General features: G+C 41.7%; 1 protein-coding gene across 1 annotated transcript in view; it reads right to left on the bottom strand.

The window, feature by feature from the left end:
* Positions 1 to 22,362, bottom strand: part of TRPC7 (transient receptor potential cation channel subfamily C member 7) — a 148,162-nt gene that overhangs the window by 45,094 nt on the left and 80,706 nt on the right. The window contains exons 4-5 of the mRNA XM_032250356.1: positions 17,417 to 17,581; positions 8,972 to 9,188 (exon numbers count right to left, since the gene is read on the bottom strand). Coding sequence (XP_032106247.1) covers positions 8,972 to 9,188; positions 17,417 to 17,581 — 382 coding nt within the window. The remainder of the gene's footprint in view (positions 1 to 8,971; positions 9,189 to 17,416; positions 17,582 to 22,362) is intronic.

Here is a 22,362-nt window from a genome sequence, read left to right on the forward strand (position 1 = left end):
TCACTAGGATCACTGCAGTTCTGCAGATCCTCCTCTGGTGGATGTCAGATCCATCTTGCTCTTTTAGTCTTCAACTCTATTCTCTTAACTCAAGAAGTATGGGTCATATCATGGTCACTTCTCTCTTCAGATACCTGTGGTATTCCTTATAATACCAAGATAAAGTCCAGACTCCAAAGCTAGGCGGTCACACCTTCTTATGGTATCCCACAATTTTCATACACCCTATATTCTAGCGAAGCAGGCCCACCCTACAGTCCTCCAGCAGTTCCATGCCAACCATTCGCTTGTGTTTCCTCCTTTCTTTTTCCCGGACCTTAACCCGAGCACACTCACAGAAGCCTACATAATACAATGATCTTTAAAGGTCCAGCTGCTGAAAAAGCCTGGAGCCATAGACGATGCTGGGAGCAGACAGTAATGGGGGCTCTGCCCTGGTCAGAGCCTGGCTAACTTGCTCAAAGGCCTGCATCTGGGCACATTTGAGTGATGAGCTGATCACCTTCACTTGTGTGGGACTATGCCCAGGGGCTGTTTTAATCAGAAAATTTCCCTTTCTGTTGAAAATGGCCCATCAAATAAAAGGATTTGAAATGTTTTTCTAAGGAGAAAAGTAATTTGAGAGCAGCTGTTTGGAGAAGAATCATGGCATTGTTTAATGAAGATCTGCATGTTTGTATCAACTTGGAATCCCCACAATAGGAAATATTTAAAAAACGTTGCAGGTATGTTTACCCTGCAGTGGCAGGGCAGAACCACCCCCTGCCCCTGCTTCCTTTTTTTTTTTGTTAACAAAGCTATGTCTCAGGTATACCCCATCAAAATTTTTGTGATAAGTCAGTGAAGTAATTTCTTAACACTGAAATGTGCTTTCCTCTGTGACTATGCAACAGGTATTTTTAAAATGGATTTTAAAAATCAATTTTTTAATGAGTATAAGAATAGCGTTTGTTGCTTTCCTCTACCCCCAAATTAAAATTCCCAGTGTCTGAGTGGAACTGCTTTTAGCTTGGCACTAGGAGAGTCACAGGCTGTAACTTAAGAGTGATTGGCTTTAATCCAGGAAGCCCTGGGTTCAAGTTCTAGATTGGCCACTAATCGGCAGTATGACTTTGGCTAAGTCCCTTGATTTGCTGTGGGTCTTAGATTCTATATTTGTGAAATGAATGAATTTGGGGTTTGGAGGTAACTTCAAGTACTAAAAGCTCTATGAATCTGAAATGCAAATTATTTTCAGAAAACTAACTTTTCTGACCCATATAGTAGCTTCTCACTGGGCATTGTGAATCACTTCCTCCATGGTCAAATGCCTGCATGAGTCTTCTTAGATTTAAATATTAACTCACCCAGAGGAATTTAAATTATTCCAGAGCCATAAGTAAAAGTAACATAGGCCCAAGGGTCTGAGCAGCAGGAATGCTTAATGAAAAAGGAAATGTGTGAAATTAAGTATTTTAGGGAGTGAAATTAGGCCCCGTCCCTCCACAGTGCCAAGGGTAGTTCAGCATTTTATATCCAAGCTGAGCCCTGTGGTCTTCTGCCTTCAGCATGTTAATCAGAGTAGTGTTTAGAGCCCAGGGCTCAAGGGGTAAGGCTGTGGCCTACACTTGAGCCTCCTTCAGGCAAAATTCTCACTCAGGGATGCCTGGAGCCTTAGAGAACAAGGTCACTAATAATTAAGGAGGGTGCCTGGCAGCTGAACAGGCTGGGAAGTGCCAGGAAGCCTCAAGAGAAATGAGTAGCTTCTTATACGCAGGTTCTAAGTAATGTCCTGCAGGCTATGGAGATGGAGCTTGTCAGCTAAAAGGCAGTTCAGTCCTGTCCCTGCCTCAGATGGCATTCAGAAGGGCTCCCCCTTTAAAGTCCTGTGAGACTTAAGTATGCACATTCTTTAAATGGTCCTGGCCCCCAAGGGCTACTGTCCCAGGGCATTGCATCTGCCTCTCTGTTCTCTCAGGCCAACTTCTTACCATTGGTCCCCAGTTTGAGTGTTCTGTGAACTCACAGCGGGGAGAGTATGCCTAGTAGCTCTGAACCCACAGGCCCTAACATCCAAACACTATCTCAATAGGAGGTCTTTTGCAACAAATGTGGGCCTCAGACACATTCAGGGTTCATTTGTTTTCCAGGCAAGGGGATGATATTAATAGATTCAAAAATTTCCTAACAAAGCACCTCCTCTTCTTCCTCCTCCTTTTTTTCTAATTATGGTAGCCTCTAATTATTGAACACCTTCTAGGTGCCGGGCCCTTTGTAAGCACTTAATAAATGCTAAGGCTTCATAATAATCTGATAGATAGCTCTTATAATTATCCCCACTTTACAGATAAAGAAACTCACCTACGTAGGTGGCAAGTAAGTTGTCCAAAGTCACACAGGCAGCCCAGGAGCCTTGTGCTGTCTCCTGCCATGCCCTCCGCTGGGAACAAGCTTCCTCTCACTGGCTAGGACTCATTCACCCAGGTAACTAACAGACATTGTTGAGCTCCTCTGTTGTGCCAGCCACCATTCAGAGAGGCAAAACCACCAAAGAGAAAGGGACACACTCACAAGCTCTTCTCCTATCTAGTATTTTAAATGTATTTTACTACCATGCCAGGCATTTACTCCTAGATGGAGAAATCACATGCACGATGGAGAGGCTTGCTGACCTCCAAGCCTCTGACGGCTTTCTGGGAACTACCAGCATGATGATCCTCAGCTGAGCATCTCTAGTGCTATAACCTCCAGTCAAAAAACTTATAAGCTTATTATTCTTGCAGCTACCCTGGAATCATTGCTTATAACGCAAGCGACAAAGACAGGTTCCTATGGTAGGTGTATGTTAGAGATTCTCCAGGCTGGAAGGAGTGATGGTCGCTGGTTCATTGAGTCCTCTCTTCATCTGATGGGTCTCTAGGATATACATGCCTGCCAGCAAATTCGTCCCTCCTTCCACAGCCTTGCCCCTCGCTTGGCTTCCTTGATATTATGTTCTCCTCGGTTTTATTTGCCTGTCTGGCTATGTCTTCTTAGTCTCCTTGTGGCTTTTACTTTCTCTGCCCATACCTTAAATATCCTGGAATAACAATCTAGAATTTTCTCATAATTCTGCTGATAACTGGGCAACATACGTGGAGGAAAGGAAGACTGTATTTCTAATTGGCTTGGCCTTCCTATAGAACTGTAAATCAGCAGAACAACAACCTACATGCCCCATAGGATGAGGGTACTGGGAAGTAAGTTATTGTCAACACAAGTGGTCATTGAAAGAGGTGATCAGGAAAACCAGATGGCCATGTGAAGAGAGGGCTACAGGTAAACAGAAGATGAAAGGAGTCAGCTTTAAATTTGTGAGTACAGAAATATCAGTATGAATTGAGACAGGAGGAAACAAAGTAGAGCATACAGCATTGTCAGAGGCATTAATGCTTATGCGGAAAAGAGGGACTCAGAGGATGGTAAGGGTGGGAGGACTTGCAATTTTAAACAGCTTGGGTTGAAAGGCCTCACTTTGAGTAAAGATCTGAGGTGGTGAAGGACTGAGCCATCCAGATTCTGCAGGAAGAACTCTCCAGGCAGAGGGGACAGCCAGACCAAGGGTTCTAAGGCAGAAGCAGTGCAAGGCAGGGAGACCAGGGGGCTGAAACAGAGTGAATGAGGTGGAAAGCAGTGGAAGAGGAGGTCATAGAGATGGGGTGGAGAGGTGAGAGCATTATAGGCCATTATAAAGACACTGGCTGCCATTCTGAGGGAAATGGGAAGCCACTGGAGTCTTGATGCAAAGAATGAGAAGACTCAATTAGATTTTAAGTGGATCACTGTAACTCCTGTGTTGAGACCAGACTGAGTCATGGGGTGGGAAGAGCAGCAGCAAGGAGACCTGGACAAGGTCATTCAGCCTTTTGTAGCCAAACTCTCCATTCCTGAAAGTACTTTGGAGTTGTTAGGGTCCTGAAGTTCTGTTTAACTCTAGAGTTGCCTCTGATAAAGAGGGAGTTATGGTTTGGGTATCTTTATAGTCAGTCTGTTCAAAGTATTTCCTTTATGAGTGTGATATGTCATGGGAGAAAAAAACTGTGCTGTTGTGTTTCTAACCGATACAAGGCCTGCCTGGCAGTGCCTAGGAGCAGAATTGCAAGTCTTCCTCAGCAGGGGCCTGATAATACCTCATATATCTCCACGTCTGAGCAGAGATCACATGCTGGGTCTCAGGGTGCACCAGCACAAAGACCCTTCTTATAAACACAGTGCTCAAATCTGCCTCTCAGGCTATTACTATTTTTATAATAATTAAAGAGCTACAGACAGTACTTAGAACAAGATAACTTAATTCTACTTATAGCTGCTTCCCTAGTACCTGACACAGTGCCTGATATAATATAGTGTGTGTGTGTGTGTGTGTGTGTGTGTGTGTGTGTGTGTGTGTGTAGCCTAATAACTAAAACATATTTACTGAGTAAAAATTGAGAAAATAGAAAATATCAGAAAATAACTTGTGAATGCTCCCATTACTGCATCTCCCAATCCACCCGCACTGTGCTCCACCTTTAAGGTCAAGTCTGCTTCCACACTAAATCCCATTCCCTGTTGCCCGCTCAGGGACTTTGCTTCCAAAGCTGATGGTCAGATCCCCAGCCTCATGATACTTGACCCATCAGCAGCATTCAACATTGTCATCACTTTCTGGTTCTTGCCACAGATCCTTTGGCATCTGGGCCAGCACTCTCTTGGTTCTTCTCTTCCTTTAGCCTTCTTTGCTGGATACTTCTCATCTTCCCATGCTTTAAACATTGTTGTGCTCTGGGGCTTGGTCCTTAGTTCTCTGCCCACATTCCTAGTTGCAATGATGTTACATAATTTACATGCACTGATATGTCCAAATTTATGTTTTCAGCCCCAATCTCCCCTCTGAACTTCAGGCACGTATATTCAGTTGCTACTTGGCATTTCCACATGAATGTCTAAATATGTGTCTCAACTAAAGTCTTGGTTTTCATCTCTGTTCCCTCTGCAAACTGCTCCCTGTTGGGTCTTTTCTGTCTTAGTAAGTGGCTTTCTAATAAGCCATTGCATGAACTAAACATCTGGAATTGTTCTTGACTGCTTTCTTTCTATCACATCCCATATACAATCCAACTGTAAGCATTATTGATTTTACCTTCAGAATGTAATCACAATCTGCCACCTCCTCAAATCAGCCATTTCCTGTCAGAATTATTGCAGTGGCCTCCTGATCGGTCTCCTGGCTGTTGCTGTTATCCCACAATGATCTGTTCTCTACATAGCTGTCAGTGATCCTTTAAAAACTGAGGTCATATGATGTCACTTCTGTGCTGAAAACTCTCCAAAGGCTACCTCCTCTAACTTCATCTCTGCTTCTCTCCTCCTCATTCATCTGCATCAGCCACACTAGTCTCTTTGCTGTTCCTTGAACACGTCCAGCTTGCTCCTGAATCCAGACTTTAACACATACTATTCCTTTTGCCTGGAATGCTTTTCACCTTATCAGAGTAGAGGGATAAGAGGGCATGTGCTGACCTGCGCAATTACGCTGATAAGGTGAAATTTGAACAGTGATTTGAAGGAAGAGTGAAGGAAAGAAGAAGTCATGTGGATATTTATTCAACCTACCTCTCTCAGTGAAAGAAATTTGGTTATTGGCTGGATATTTGAAGATACTAAGATATTATTAATTTCCTTTTAGGCTTGATAATGCTTTTTCTGGTTCTCTTTTAGAAAAAGTGTTCTGAGTTCTGTTACTAGCCAGGATGGAGTAACAAACAACAAATACAACAAAAACAAAAAGAACTATTTTTAGGCATCGGAAATAGGCAGCACTGAACTGTGATCCCTAAGTAAAGGGAAACAAGTGAGGCAAACCATATGACCACAAAGGCTTGCTTTCTGGAGGCACGTTACAGTCTGTAGTACATGGAGAGGGATCCCAGAAGCATAGCAGGCAGTCTCACTGAGTTGAAGAGACAGAATGGGGTTTTGGAAGGCTCAGGTGATTACAGCGTGGGGCAGAGCTCCAGAGAGAAGGGTCCTATGCAAAAACAAGCAAGCAAAGAAACAAACCAAAACTAAGCAAACAAAAGATACCAGAAACTTAAATAGGGGTTCTTTTGAATGTTTGCTGAATACTAAGTCATGAATTCATTGAGTGAAACTCCACCAACAACTGCCAAGGAGCTGTAAGCCAAACAGTTTCCAGAGCTAGAATGGGGAGATACTTGAGTTCTGATCATCCAGAGTTGACACTCCTTGTTGATTACCCAGGGCATTTAGTAGAGACCCCTGAAGTGTTTCTTTATAGTACAAAGATAAACAATCTTTACAGTAAGGCTTCTAAAGATCTACTATGAGAAAGCCTTACATGGATCAAACTGGTCTGCAAGTGACATAACAGCTTGTCAGAATAATGCCAAAAATTTAAGGAAGACAAAATCCAGATGCTCACAACCATAACATGCAGAGTGCCCATCACTCAACCCAAAATTACCAAGCATTTCAAGATGCAGGAAAAGGTCATCCATAATTAGGAGCAAGATTAGTCGATAGAAATCAGCCCAGGAATGACAAAGATGATAGAGTTAGGAGTCAAGATTTCAAAACAGTTGCTGTAAATATGTTCAAGGATTTAAAGGAAAATACAGATATGATGAGGAAGGAAATGGGAGATATAAAAGAGAGCTAAATAGGATTTTAAGAATTTAAAAAAAAAATCTGAAATGAAAAACTCACTGATTGGGATTAAAATCACAAAAACCACAGGAAAAAAATATCAGCGACCATGAAGCACAGAAGAAGAAAAGATTGCTAAAAGGAAAAAGAGATGTTACATTGCAGTGATATACACAACAAAGTTAACAGATGAAATTTATGATAACTGGAGTTTGTTTCAAAATAATTCAAGGTCAGGGAGAAGGGAAGTGGGAGAAGTATAAAGTATAGATGGAACAAAGATTGGCCATAAATTGTTTATCATTGAAGATGAGAGATAGGTCCATGGAGTTCATTACGCTCTTCTCTTGTTTTTTGCATTTCATTAAAATTATTTGTAACAAAAAATTTGAAAACATTCTCTAGGTAAGAAAAAGTAACTACAGTTTTTATTCTGGAAAGAGGCCAGTGAGAAGTCCTTCCCTCTACAACGCTTCTGATATAACAGTCTTGAATTGTGCTCTGAGGGTCAGAAGCAGGGACTAAGCTATACAAGTTGGAGATCCTATAGCTAGAGACACATCCCTTTTATTGGAATAATGCTCTGACACCCAGGAAGAGAAATATGAGGACTCAGGAGGAAGTCATTGTGCAAGAGGTTTCTCTAACAGTCACCAAATCTCTTCAAGGGAAAGTATGGTTGCATTACGAGTCTTCTACCTGGGGTCCAGGTGGGAAAATGGGGTGGATGGGTGATTGGTGCTATAAATACTTTAAATTTTATTCATAAACCCAAGATGAGAGATTTTTTTCTAAGCGCCTAGTGTTAAAGTGCTCAGTTTAGTTAAACAATAGGGTATGTACTAGGGAGAACTGGGACAGATTCTGAATTGTGAAGATAAGGCTACAGAACTCACTCTGTAACAGACTTTAACGTCCCTTCCCAACCTTAGTGCCAGTGACTTCACTAAATGAGCCTTTGGTCACAGGGTTGCTGGTTTTATAAAGTCCCTGGGAAGCCTGGTGGGCTGTCCTTCCTCTGCCCTTTGGATGAAACCATTTGTCTCATCTTCTTCCACTTATTTAGAGACCCAACTTACAGACCATTTTTCCAATTGGTCTCAGTGTGGGCATCCATAGGACGGCCTCTAGTGGTTCTACTCTTGTAGCACTTTTGGGCTCTATTATTTAATTAGCATAGGCCATACGTTAGGTTATCCTTTCAAGTATTTGTTCTATTGTGATTTTGTTGATTGATGGCACAGGCTCCTTGAATACATTTTGACTCATTGTTTGTGAATATAAACAATGAAAATTATACCGATATTAAATTTCTGTCCAGAAAGCAAAATCTGAGGTGAACACCATTAAGCCAGCTGAATTACTTGGTCAAATCTTGATACTGCATTAATTATTTGTCTTTTTAATCTTCTGTTTTACTTAAAATATTCCAATCAAATTCACATATTTTTGATGTAACTCTTAAAATTTATTGATAAGGTTTATATACAGAATCACTGATTATGGTTTTCGCAATATGTAATTTTTTCCTACTAAGACTGATTTTTTTTTTAACCAACCGATTTTGCAGTTTTCAGTGTTAGAAAAATCAATAACACATTTTGCCACATTCAATTTTAGCCACTGCCAGTTTTATTTTATTTTGCTTATTCCTTCTAGTAATGGTTCTCATAAATTGGGTAAAAGACAGATAGCCCTTCTTAGTTAATCAATGAGGAAATTGGGAACAATTTCCTTGGCAGCTTCAGTGGCAGGCCTTGGCAGCACAAAATATCTCTACAAGAGGAATTTCATAGCCTTTTAGTACACTCATTTATACAAATAATAAGAAAATGTTACTCTCCAAAATTTTTAAATGTATATTTATCATCACAATTCTACTATATTCCAGTATTCAGTGACAGCAGAAATACCTTTTAAGCTGTGCAATTTTATGCCCTTTTTTAGAATCTGAACTTATTTTCTTAAGCCTTCTGGTGGACTATATTTAAATGATCAAAATAGTATGTTTCCTCATGAGACTACTTTCAATACATGTGTAATGAATGTTAAATACATGTACTTAAAAAATTTCACCCCCCCTACCCACCGCCTCAAATGTTTCCTTTCAAAATTAAAATTTGTATTACAGGTCTGTGCATCTTAAATACAGAAATTGACTATGACTTTTTTTTTTGGTCACCCACTCACCATTTTGTCTGGCAAGAGTACACTGAAGAGGAGAGGGAGAAGTTCAGAAATCAGAGTTTAATAACTTCCTACTGTAATTAGTGAGGAGAGAATAAAAATCGAGTGACTTACTTACCTAAGACCCACTTCATAATGAGCATTTCTGTCCAGGAGAACTGTGTGGTTTTCACTCTGAAGATTTGTTTTGGGTAGTCTGTGAAGGTTTCATTTGGGAGGGTTTTAACACCTTCAAATCGGTCAGATGCATTCACAACTAATAGTCCCAAGAAGATGGTAAAGGAAACTGCATGAGCTACAAACTTCATAAAAGGGCTCCTCAGGGTTCGTCCTAGCTGGAAAGAAAACGTGTGCAAGACATGTTAAACTGGTTCTAGGTGGATGCAGTTCTCTCTTTAAAGCATTGTTTCATCAAAGTTTAACCAGAGAAACCTTCATTTTGGACAGAAACTGCTAACTGAACCCAGACAATATTTTTTCTTGAACTCTTATGTGATTTTTGCAATTTTTAATTTTTTCCTACTAAGACTGATTTTTTTTTTAACCAACCTATTTTGCAGTTTTCAGTTTATGTGAGATGCTGCTGGACGAACTTATTTGGTCAATATTTTCCTGTTTAGAAGACTTAGTGTGAGGGGCTAAGAGAAACTGATAGAAGACATCTGACACAATCATCATGTTACATCTGATTGCACTGATACCTCCAACTGAGCGGATATGAAGAAATAATGTCTACATAAAGTTCACAATTTTTAAAAAATACACTTTGAGTATGCTCAGTTTTTGTTTTATCTACTTACTTGGGTTTCATTCTTATAGTATTTGTTCTCGACCTTTCTTGTATGTTGATACATTTATTTAAAGCTATAAATTTCTCACTAGGTACTGCTTTAGCTGCCTTCTCCTAAATTTTCATTGACATTCAGTTTACATATTTTATAAATTACATTTTGATTTCATTTTTAACTCAAGGATTATTTAGTTTCCAGACATAGAGGATTTTTTTCTCCCTGCTTTAAAAAATTTGAATTTTATTGCAGCATCTTTACAGAACATAGTCTCTATGATTGTATTCTAAAATTCATTAAAGTTTTCCTTTGGGCCTAGTGCCTGAAATGTCACAAGCTGGAAATGGTCCAAAAGATGCCCTATTAGGGAGCAAATACTAGTCACATCTTCTCTGTCTCATGGCATCCCATCCAAAGGCCACTTGGATCTTTGAGATTGAATTGGGGGCTGCACATTGAGTCCTTGCTAACCTCCTGTTAATGAACTCAGTGGGGACTCTTCTCAGCACATTGCCCTCATCTAAGCACCAACCCCTACCCGTCATCCAGGTATGATAAAAAGACAAGAGCAAAGAGGAACATCTTTTCTGAAGCTCGGTTCCTTTTCCAGGGTAGATATTAAATTACAACCAGTGACTGATTATTGACATTCACATTCTGCCTCATTCAGGAGTCCTACTGTAAAATGTTACCTAAGAGATAGACTATTGGTACAACAGAAGATCAATTACAGGGATTTCTCTAAGTAGAGTTTTTCTGATTGTGACTATGTTCAATATAACATTTATAAATCAGATGGCTTAATAATGTTCTTTTAATGTGCTTCAGTATGTTAATCATCCCCTTTAATTATTGTAGTTATTAGCATAACATTATTATGATTCTGATGCTATAGAATCCATTTATTGAAATAAAGTGCTAGTTTTTATCTTTTTTAAAATCTAGATTAAAAAAAATACAAATATTGGGAATCCCTGCTTGTGTTAGAATTCACCTGCATATTATCATATGACACTAGGAATAACTTCAGAAATGTAAAGAGATGTTTATCTGACAATAGGCCCACAAATATTTTACAATAACATTTCTGAATAATGTTTAAGGACTATAGATTATTTTTGGCAATAACTAGTTTTAGAATGCAGAGATTAAATGTAAGGACAAATAAAACATTATATAAATTCAGAAAAAAACTGCATTAAACCATGTCTCTTTTTTATTTACATGATGTTAAATAACTACTTTGAAGTTTTTGACATTTTAGCAAATGATGTTAGCATCTTGGAGTCCCATTTCTCAACCAGGACCTTGGGATGTTTTGGCGTATCCAGGAGACAGCCTTAGGTAGCCATCACATTGTTTCTTGTCACTGTGTCCTGACTGAGCTGGTGATGAGAGGTGAGGGGAGATGGAGAATGACTGCAGGGAGGAGAGTAGAGTGTGAGGAGAGGGGAGACTGAAGAGATGGCAGGGGATACCAGGTCTTGTGTATCCCAGCAAGGTTTCAAGAAGGTCAGAAAAAGCTGGGGAACTCTGAGAGAAACACAACTCTTAAGGGGGTCCATTTCCCCATCCTTTATCTGTGGGCTTTACCTAATATCTTCAATGACCATTTGGATGCATCTTCTCACCCAGGTGAGGCACTTGACTGCTGGAATTTGTATGTAGCTGCACCCAAGCTGGCTTTGGGTTTCCCCAGAAGACCTGGTTTAAGGAATTTAATGTTCTTTTTGTTACCTCCTTCAAGCTGTTATCTTTTAGAAGAAGATGAATCTGCAAAAATTATTTGTTTACTATAAACCATAATAAAAAGTCCTGAAAATGACTTTGGGTGATTTCATGGAAAGTTACCCTGGGCTCAGTTCCCACTTGATCTAGGTCATAGGGAGGAAAGTGAGCTTAGGAATTGATGTTCTTTTCCTATACTTCTGGGTTTGAATGCATCTTTTTATCTGGTAAAACTTTGATAAAGGTCAAATGGGATCCAGTCATTTCAATGTTTTTTCTTTTTCTTTATTTGTAAAATTCCCTATTTGACTCACACAGATAATTTTTGAACTAAATTACCTTTGGGGAAAATTTTCTCCGTTTGCAAGGCCACCAGATGAGCCAAAATAGAGGAGAAAAGTCAACCAATATATGCCAGCAGCTCTTGGCTGCAGAATCATTAAAACTGGGTCAGGTACCAGCTTTAGGTGTAAAAAGAGATGAAGATGTGGGCCTTAGCCCACTGTGCCTGGAGTGTAGAACTGAGGAGCCCCAAAATGTGGGCTAAAGCAGCTTAGTCTTTACTGGGATGTATGAGCTGAGTACATGCCAGGGAATTTTGTAGAATTGAAGTCTCTAGCTCACCCCAGGCTTCTTGGCCAGTGTTCTTTGGCTCTGAGAAATATATTAATGTCAAAGCAACTGAATAGTGCTCCTGAATTGGCTCCAAACAATTTGCATTCATGGACCCTTGGGGTGGGCACCTGCGTTTACTAGTCAGCACCAACTCTGTGTTTCATGCCAGTGGGCTCTTAGCCCTCACAAGTGTAAGCACCTACATGGGACCTGGATATATGAGTCCCACATCCCAACAATGTAGGCCTGTGGCTGTGATTGTGGTAGATCACTCAAGAGAATATTTCCAGCATCTTCCTCATCTTTTGTGACAGAGTCTCTTTCACCAAATGCCACCCTCACTTTCCACTGGGTGCCATGATCTTAAGCAAAGGCCTAGTTTACAAGTTAGAAACTGAGTGAAGGCAAACTTGGCTGAATCATTCCCAAAAGAAACATGCACAACTTTGAGGCTGGGTGATTCTCAAATGTTAGCGAAGTCCTGGTTAAGTTAGAGGTGGATTCCTCAAGATGCTTTCCACGAAACCCTTATCAAAATGTCTAACTTAGGGTTCAGGAATTTTCTCATTTATGATGGGGTGGGACAGGGGTGGTGTTTACTGGGTGCCTCTAATCAGTGTTCTCACATTACAATGTGAATTTACACATTTCTCCGCACATTACAATGTGAATCCACACTTTGTCTTGGGGGCTGAAGAGAGATTTATAAAGTAAGACTCTAATGAAAGAAAAGGAAGGGACAGAGTTTGTCATCTGGTGATTTTTGACTTCTTTCTAAAAAGTCCTACCAACTCTTAGGATCTGAATCAAGTCCATTTCAGATGGTCAGTTAGTCAGCAGCTAAGATGTTTATGTTAGGCATTGAAGGTTGTAATGGTGCTAGTGTAACTAAAGGTGTGTGTGTGTGTGCACGTGCGCATGCACTTGGGCCTGTGGTTGCATGCAGTGGTTAAGGGCAGCTCTCTGGAGCAGAGACTCTAGGTTTAAACCACAGCTTCATATATATATATATATATATATATGTATTTTTTTTTTAAACAAGTTATTTAATCCCTTAATGTTTCAGTTTCTTCTTCTATAAAATGGCGATGAAAATAGTGCCAACTGCATAGGGTCAATGTAAGCAATGAATTATTTCATACACACAAAGCAGTTAGAAGAGTGCCTGGTGTATGGGAAGTACTCAACATACGGCACTGGAGGGTCTCAGGCCATTCTGCTAAGGGGAATCTTAAAAGAAACTTGACACAAAGGTGGACCCACACAGAGTCCTTATGTATTTATGCCACAAGCCTGTTTGGGATATCTCTTACAGATAGCCTGTTGCACTATCTGTGTGCAACATGATGCTGGGCACTGGAGGTGATAGAGATAAAACAAGCTTTAAGAGTGGGTTCTTCCCTTCAAAGTTGCTGATGTTCTAGTGTGGAGAGACACAGGCTATAAAAACTGTGGTAGGAAATAGATGGAGAGATGGGGAGAAATGTTGCAGGGCTCAGTCTGGGCTAAGTTTGATCAGCTTCCGGCAGCCTTTAATCCTATCTCAGCAGGGTGACAGGTGCTGGATTAGCCTTTTGGACTTGGGGACAGAAGCATTGGTGACATAAGAACACCGATGCTGTATTTCCAGACACAAATTTCCTCTCTATGGCTATGCTTCAAAAATTGTGTTGTGATTTTCTTTAATTGTGTGTAGCTCTCTGGTAGAGATAAATGTGAGGAAACAGAGGTCTCTGGAGGTGCTGTCCTCTCATGGTTGGCCCCTGAACCACATGGTTTGAGGAACCCTTTCAAACCATTTCAGCTTTGGTAAGGCAAAGCAGAAATCTTCCAAAGCTGTTCACTCACTCATGCCTTCCTTACTAGATATTCATGTTTAGGATGGCGGAGAGGGGGTAACAACTTTATATGTCTCCAAGCAAGGATTATGGCAGTAAGGACTGATAGATTGCACACTACAAGGACCTAAGGTTGGATTCTAAAGTTGTTTACAGTTCCTCCTGCCTGAGTCTTGGGGCAAATTTTGAGGATAATTGAACAGTTACGGTTAATTGATAACAGATGAGGTCAGCTTCTCCTTCCCTCTTATAATTAGAACTGGTGCAGTTCCTTAGTATTTTCATGGAGCTGCCTTCTACCACGCTCCACCTGCTATAGAGATACTGTTTGATCCTTTGAGGCTGACTGCTATTCTTTTGGCTCTGAGATCTTAACAAACAATCTAAATTACAAATCAGAACAGAATAGCAAAGGATGAAAACAGCCTAGGCAGCCATAAAGACCCTTTGACATTGGAGCCCTTGTTGAGAGGATAGAGAACTCTCTAGGTCAACATAGATCTAACTGCCATGCATCCATGGGGATTAGAACTCACTGGTTTCCCAGTGGGCTGCCGGAACTCAACTATGTTGGTAATGACAATGAAAAATGAAAACAGAATAACTGTTCTTTCTCTTGACCCAGATAAACCTGTGTGCAGGCTTCAGGCCTGCATTTATCATTACATGTAGCCATCTGTGACTCACTTATCCTCTTTAACCAACATATTAGTAAGCTGAACTTCTGCTGACACCTTTAGCCTTGTAATTTCCTTATTTAACTGTTTTTCTTAGGGACCCTCAGAAACTTAATATGAAAATAGAACCCACAGCCTTGATAATTCAATAGGAAAGAAATGATGCAGTCATTATGACTGGCTAATCAAGTAATTGTGATGTTCCTGATAGTCCCTAAATTAGGGCAGCAACTATTAGAAAGTAAGTGCACCATTGGACTGGAAACAGAAATCTCAACGTTTTCTAGACGTTGATGGACATTAGTTAGCTGATGAGGTTTGCAAGTCACATTTTATGAATACTTTTATAAAATAATATCAAGGTCTAATTTTTTAGAAAGAGATGTAATAATGTTATTAGAACATGAGATCTCTGAAATGACATTGTCTTTTTCCTGGAATTACAAATATAGACAGATATAAAGGCTGTGACACCTCAGGAGGAGGCCTGCCAACTCATTAGCAGACTTTGCCATTGCCTTCCTCTTGAGAAGACATGGTTTTTCTGGGCATCAGGAACCCTTAGAGGGGCTGGTTTTGTCACATGGCAGATGCGGCCTCTCTGTAATCCCCAGTAATATCTCTGCCAAAGTTGAAAAGATTTCTTTCTAAATGGTGAAAGGAAAGACTAAAAATATCTTCACTGTTTTATCTGTCTTTTGGCTGCTTCAGAGTAAGTTCGACAGCTCTTTAATGAGGGAATCTTTGCTTGTAATAAGCAGTGCCACCAAGAGTCATCTCACGCCACAGACTTAGTTATCGACATGCCGTCTACTGCAGTGAGCTCAGACTTAGAATCTAGAAAGTGCACAGAAGTGACAAATGGCTTAAGGATCAGCTCATGTTTATCTTGAGTTTTTTGGGTTTTTTTTTTTTTTTTTTTAGGTCTTATTGGAACTTCTGGGAGTACCAAATGCCAATCACACAAGTATCTGAACAGAGGTGAGGAAGCCCCTGTTATGGGCCAAACTTTCTTGCAACCGTTTCTTCCAGAGTGTCCCAGAAGACTGCCATAGGTCTGACCCCTACGTCCTAGGTGCTGTTAGCTTCCTGGATTACTAGGCCCAAGAAATTCTGGAAATCCCTCTCTGCAACCACACACTTTTAAATGGGATCACATCTGCATATATACCAAGATTCTTCTTAGAGCCACCAGGAATCTAAACACTTTTGTCAGCTGCTAGCACGTCATCTCTTTCTGAATCTTCCCAGGCCACCAGGCAGTCAGAGGCAAGCCGGTTTCCTCCTGCTGGCTAGTCCCGGGTTCCTGGAAGCTGTCACATTTAGCTTTGCAGCAAAAGTGAGGATTGGCAGCACTTTCTCCACAAAGCTGCTGTTATTTTAATTATTGAACAGCCTAGAATTTGTTCTGGGGCTCAGAGAGAGTGAAGGTAAGTGTCCCTATTCACTGGGGCTCTGGGTGAAAGCAACTTACAGTACAGACTAGATAATTCCAGCATCAAAACATGTGCCTAAAACTCATGACCAGCTTCAAGCCATCTTTAAGACTGATTAGTTTTTTTCACCCACTGTGTTTTTTCAGCTCATAATGAAGGACAGAAAAAAATTGCCTTTGCCTACATATATATTATTTGTGAAATTCTGATCTGAAGGTACCTGGCATGATAGACTGCCATAGAAGCAAAATCCTCAATAGAGGTAAGTTTGCATACTATAGAAGTTCAGTAAGAGGGCTTCCATTTTTAATACTACTCTCCAGAAGAAGGATTTGGGGGCTTGACCTTTTTCTGTGACCCTGCACCTACTCTGAGGCAGTCAGTTCATTGCCTGTCTGGTTAGGTGGCCTCACTAGCAGCCCCGAAGTCTCAGAGCTGTCATTCTGATATGAGTTACTTCTAAGTGGAGTTGACAAAAGGGTCGATTCACTGGTGACACTTTTATTAACCGTATTAGCTGATCAAATTGCCTGTGGAACTAATCTCCCTGTAGTCATATTTCTTCTACTGAATGTTGATTACCTAAGTTTAATTCCTTGTTAAATATATCACTAGGTAAACGCTGCTTTGGAACCTTTAGTGACAATCTTAAACCCATGAAACATATTTCAAAATTTCTGCATGCTTTGGGCTTATAGGCACTGACTCTTCACTGAAGCTGGAGTGCTGGTGCTTTCCGTGGCTTTGACCCACATGACTGGGATGTGGGGATGATGGGGTGGGCAGTGGGGCAGCTTGGCACCTGCAGGTTCCACTCTTTCCATCACTGGTGGGCACTGGACACTCCGCCCCCCAGGGAAAGAACACACACCTTGTGAGCTCTTCTCTTTCTTTTGCTTTTTTCCTTCTTGCAACCTCAATAGCTGCCCATGTGAGCCAGAACCTCATCAAAGGGGCCAGGAAAACTAGGAAGATGTTGCCATGGGTCTGCAGTGCCCCAACATGAGCTGTGTTTGACTCTCAGCCTACTAGTCATTTCTCTTTTCTGAACCTACTTCATGAAGCATACATGTCATAATATAATTGAGGCTATGAAATGAGATATTCCATGAAAAGGGCTTAGAGAAGAGAAGCTATTCAAATGTCGGCTATCACTATTACCATGATTATAATTATTATACTGTGGGCTTGGAGGACATGCTTAGGACATTGCATAATTAGAAGGAGAAAAGTGTCTTTATTCTCAATTCTGTTATTGATCCTTTCAAATTATGCCTCGCTTTGGGAAAAAAAAGATTTGAAAAAGCAGGTCTTAATATTTTTCCTTTTATGGGGTTTCCTACTTTCACTGGGTATCTCAGGAATATTTTCTTTAAATATGGGAAAAGATCAGCTACTGATTTGAACAAAATGGACTTCAGATCATGCTAAGAAGAGAGAAGAAATAACCGCAAACGACATGCACCTTACACAGTCTGTACCTTGCTGCACGGAGCAATCCAATAGGCTATGGCGAGAAAAGGGAGGCCTATGGAGACTCCAAAGACAGCCAGGAATTTCACAGCGATAGACTGTTGACGTAAGCCTGAGAGATTTTCATACCACATGGTAAGCAATTGCTGTTGACAGTTAGGATGAGCAACGAACTGTAAAAACAAAACAAAAACAAAAACAAAACGCAAACAGGAAAATGGCATTGATAGCACTTGAACAGTATATAACCTAGGAGTAGCTGGGGCTGAAATGTCCACCTGGCGGGTGGTTGAGGTACTTGCAGTGGGTGGGGGTGAGGGGTAGGAAGGAGGCCTTCTGACGTGGGGATGCTGGGGAGCTTTGTGCTGTGGCCAGAGTCTTTGCAAGACTGGCTGAATTCACACTTTGCAAATTGGGCCTAGAAGAGTCTCAGGCACAGAAATGAAAGTCAGCTTTTGGGGACATGCTTGTCGTCAATTCAGGGTGTTCAACTGATCGAGGGAGGCTTATCTCTGGGCAGAATTCACTTGGGAAGGAACACAGAGGAATGGATGGAGCGCGAATGGGGTTTTGGAGTCAGACATGGGTGTGAATTTTATTCTACCCCCTACTAGTTGGGTGACCTTAGGACAGCTATTTAACGTCTCTGAGCTTTAATATTCTTATCTGTAAAACAGAGCTTATCACATTGTCTTGGAGGATTAAACGGTATTATAAAAAGAAAAAAATCCTCTCTTTTCCTATGAAATCTAAGGAAAAATGCTTGCAGTGTTTCCAGGGGATGTGTTAAAACTCCAGTATTTTCTCACTGGATCCCAGGGGTGTTGGGCTTGAATCCAGTTTTTTTTTTTTTTTTTTTTTTTTTTTTTTTTTTTTTTTTTTGTTTTGTGTGTGTGTGTGTGTGTGTGTGTGTGTGTGTGTCATGATGGAGCATGGCCACACTGGATCCTCACGCAGTAGCTTCCTTCGGGGACATCATGCACCCTTGTCACCACCACTTCTCTCTCTTGGAACTGTCCTGCCCTAATGCCTGGGTGACAAGACAGACCTCTTGTGGCCGTTTCCTACTGTGTGGCCATGTCCTGCCCTCACCCCTGGATACAGCTTATTGGACTAGGAGTAGAACCCTGACCTAAACTGGGCCCATTCCGTTTTCTCTCCTGGGTGTTTGGGACTATGTTGCGAAGGGAAGTCTATTTATTTTGTAGTGAATTAACATGTAATCTTGGACGATCTGGGCAGCTATCTTCCACTTTGCTGACTAAGTAGCAAAACAAGTCTGTTGGAAACAGAAATGGAATGATGTGCAGAAAGAGGCTGAGCTAGTGCTTGACCTCTCTGGGGCCCAGGCCCACTCTGCCTGTGTGGTCCATGAGACACTTTTGTGTTCATAGACAAAATCTCTTGTTTTCTGCTTGATCCAGCACGCTGGCTATAGTCATTGCAACCAGAACGTCCCTTTTCTGCAAATAGTCGTTGCTGTTCGGCCATTTGTTTAATTGACTCAGGGTCAACAGGAAACTAGTAATAGGCAATATTTAAGCAAAGTTTATGGGATTAAAATTTACATTTGAAAAAAATATATACTTGTTAGCTTATTGTTTCCCCATGACAGGAGGAAGCCATTGTTTGCTTTTTACTGGTCTGCCCTTTGGCCCCACTCAGGACACCCATGTGCTGCCAGAGTATGGCTGGGCACCACGGACTGGAGACAATGGACCGGGCATTTTTCAAAGGGATGACTTAACTGAGTACCTGGACCATCATGTGCTGATTTCATGCCATTTGCCTCACTGAGCATTAAGGGGACATATACAACAATTCCTGGGAAATGCGAAACATTCCCTTTTCATTGCAAGAACAATACATATAGAGCATTTTAAAACTCACAATGTAAATGACGACATGTTATTTCCCATTTCTGTGAACTCACAGTAGCAGCCAAATGATCTTCGAGGACACTGTCAAAGGTTTACTTGACCCTACAGCCCCTGACAATACCATTACTTGAATATAGGATGCAAATGAAGCTTTTTTGGGAGCATTTCTGGCTTTTCTTTGTGGCATTACTGCTATTTTTTCTCTCCAAGAATAGCAATGGATTATCCTTAACCCAGGGAGAAGCCCCCAGGCTGCAGGTCGTAAGACAGCCTGGGCCCCTTCTGGCTCACAAAGCAGAGGAGCAAGCAACGGGAGGTCGTGCAGACATTTCTGTAATTCTCAGGGTCTAGTCATGGCACAGTCTGAGGGAGTGGTGGGTAAGCGTGGGGTGCAGGCATTTTTGTTTTTCAACTACCAGCCTTCTGTGGATACTGAAATGGCCCTGCTTTGCAGAAAGAAACTCACAGTCTGATTAGAAGGTAACATATGCTGTGAAATAGAAGATGAGTACTTGACTCACTCTATGGCTCCACGCACTACAGCTGCCTGGGAAGGACACCTGTTGCAATTCCCATCTTCCTCCCCTCCTCTCCCCTCCCCTTTTTAAATTTTATTTTATTTTTTTGAGATGGAGTCTCACTCTGTAGCCCAGGCTAGAGTGCAGTGGCACAATCTCGGCTCACTGAGACCTCCGCCTGGGTTCAAGCAATTCTCTGCCTCAGCCTCCTGAGTAGCTGGGATTACAGATGCCCACCACCACACCCAGCTAATTTTTGTATTTTTAATTGAGATGGGGTTTCACCATCTTGGCCAGGTTGGTCTTGAACTCCTGACGTCTTGATCCACCTGCCTTGGCCTCCCAAAGTGCTGGGACTACAGGCATAAGCCACTGTACCTGGCCCAATTCCCATCATCTGCTCCTTGTCTCTATCTGGGAGAGCCTGTCCCATGCTTCTGCTGCTGCATCTTGACAGACAAGTTAGCACCACAGATTGGTCAGAGGGCCAGAAGGGCAGAAGCTCTGAGAAAGAACACAGTGGACACCATTCCCTTTTCTCTCTTGCTTGCCTCAGAGAAGACAGTGGTCCCAGCCAAAACAGAGGGTTCTCTTGGGGCTCTGTCTTCTTCTGATTAGATCTTTGCTAATTTCCACAGCTGCATTTATTGCCTTATAATAAAGCAACCTAGCTTCAGACATGCTATTTATTTGTAGATAGATTTTATGATGTAATAAGATAACAGCAGTGGGAAGCTGAAGCCCAAATTGGTGTTTACCTTTCTCTGGGTACCTTTCTGTACTTGCGGCAGCCCTTCGAAGACAATTCAGTGTGTATCAAAAGATTTTTTTCCCCCTGTGATTTTGAAGCATGAAAAAATATCATCCCTGACCCAAGGAAGATGAGAGTAGCAAATGAAAGACACCAACAGGACACAGAGAAAACTCTACCCAAAAGAGCACACAGCTAAAGAACAAAGGCAGAAAGAACTCAGGTGCGACCAGGATTTTCAAAAGCAGGATCAGAGAGGAACTGACGGAAGAAAAGCTTATAGCTAGAATAGCATAGGAACTCAGAAAATTGGTGTTGTTTTGGGCTTATTTTCTTTGGCATCTTGCTCACCAAAGGACAGAATGATCAAAGGATGGATGTCACCAGGAGCTATGCCCAGGCCATTCCTGCCTAGAGCATGGCACACTTTTAGGAAAATTCTTTGAGGGAAGAACTGATGTGACCACCTAGATTTTCCCAACGACATGCTTCGCATTCTTTATAGTAAGCAGTTTGTAATGGCTGGAGCCGAGAATCTGTGAAGGGGTTTACATAGGGCTGAGCAGGCTCGTAAGAGAAAATAAATCAAACTACACCTGTAACTGGGATGGACTGTCCTAGGAGCTGGGTGAGGGAGGGACTGGAGAGGAGTTGGCCTGCAGGGAGAGATAGGAGGGGACACTGAGACATAATTTTCTGTAATGGAAAGGCTGACCCTGCTTACTCAGGTGACAGTCTCTCTTTCTTTTCTCTCATGTAATTCTTAGTCACTCCCTTTAATTATAGTTATGTTTCTGCGTGATCCCCTGCTGGAGAGAAAACTCCTCCTGGAGAGCTCCTGTGGTCTTTAGCATGGTTCTTATGAATGGGCACTGTTGGAGTAAATGGCATGGCCAGAGTTCTCTGCTTTCAGATTGCAAACCTGGTGCCATTCACAAGACCAAAGTGGCCTTCCTTCCTCATTGCCCCTGTGAGGTAGCAGACTCTCAGCATGTCTGCATGTCACCACATCTGGAAGAGGCATGCCAGTACCAGAGGCTGAAAGTTGGCTTGCTAGGAGACAACAATGAACAGATACACGATTGAATTCACATGTCTGCTGAATTTATTTTCACTGTAGAAGTGCCAGGAGATTAAAATAACAACAACAACAACAACTTCCTTAAGTCCCAAAGGCAGTTGAGCTAGGAGTTTAAGAGCTGAACCAGGAAAAAATTCATACCATCATCTGGAGGGGTGCCCCAAGAAATAAGCCAACAAGGGGAACAGGGATTGGAATTAAGCTCAAGGAGATCTGGGGGCTACAACTTGGGGTTATTTCATATACCCTGCCAAAGCACAACACCCCCACTCAAATTTTGGCAAGGAGGGAAGGAAGGAAGGAAGGAAGGAAGGAAGGAAGGAAGGAAGGAAGGAAAGGGAAGGGAAGGGAAGGGAAGGGAAGGAGGGAAGGAAGACAGGCACCAGGTCTCCAATCTGAAAACAGAAAATTCTGGCCACGCCATTTACTCAAACAGTGCCTGTTCATGAACGCCATGCTCAAGACCACAGGAGCCCTCAAGGAGGGCTTTAACTCCACAAAGGCCAGGGGATTCACCATTCAATTTTGCCTTAAAATTTCCCATTTTTTGACCACTGAGCATCTGTCACATAGCTCTTCATTGCTGGGGGATCCCATCTGGATGCCTCTCTAGGCACCTGACAGTCAATTCTAGTCTCCCCTCACTCCTCTTCCACTTGTGCACCCCTGATCCCAGCTAACTCTGCAATGCTTCTTGGTTATTTCCATAGCTGGGGGTTCTGCC

The sequence above is a fragment of the Sapajus apella genome, unplaced genomic scaffold (assembly GCF_009761245.1).
Source record: "Sapajus apella isolate SASKATOON/1434 unplaced genomic scaffold, GSC_monkey_1.0 scaffold71, whole genome shotgun sequence".
NCBI lineage: Eukaryota > Metazoa > Chordata > Mammalia > Primates > Cebidae > Sapajus > Sapajus apella.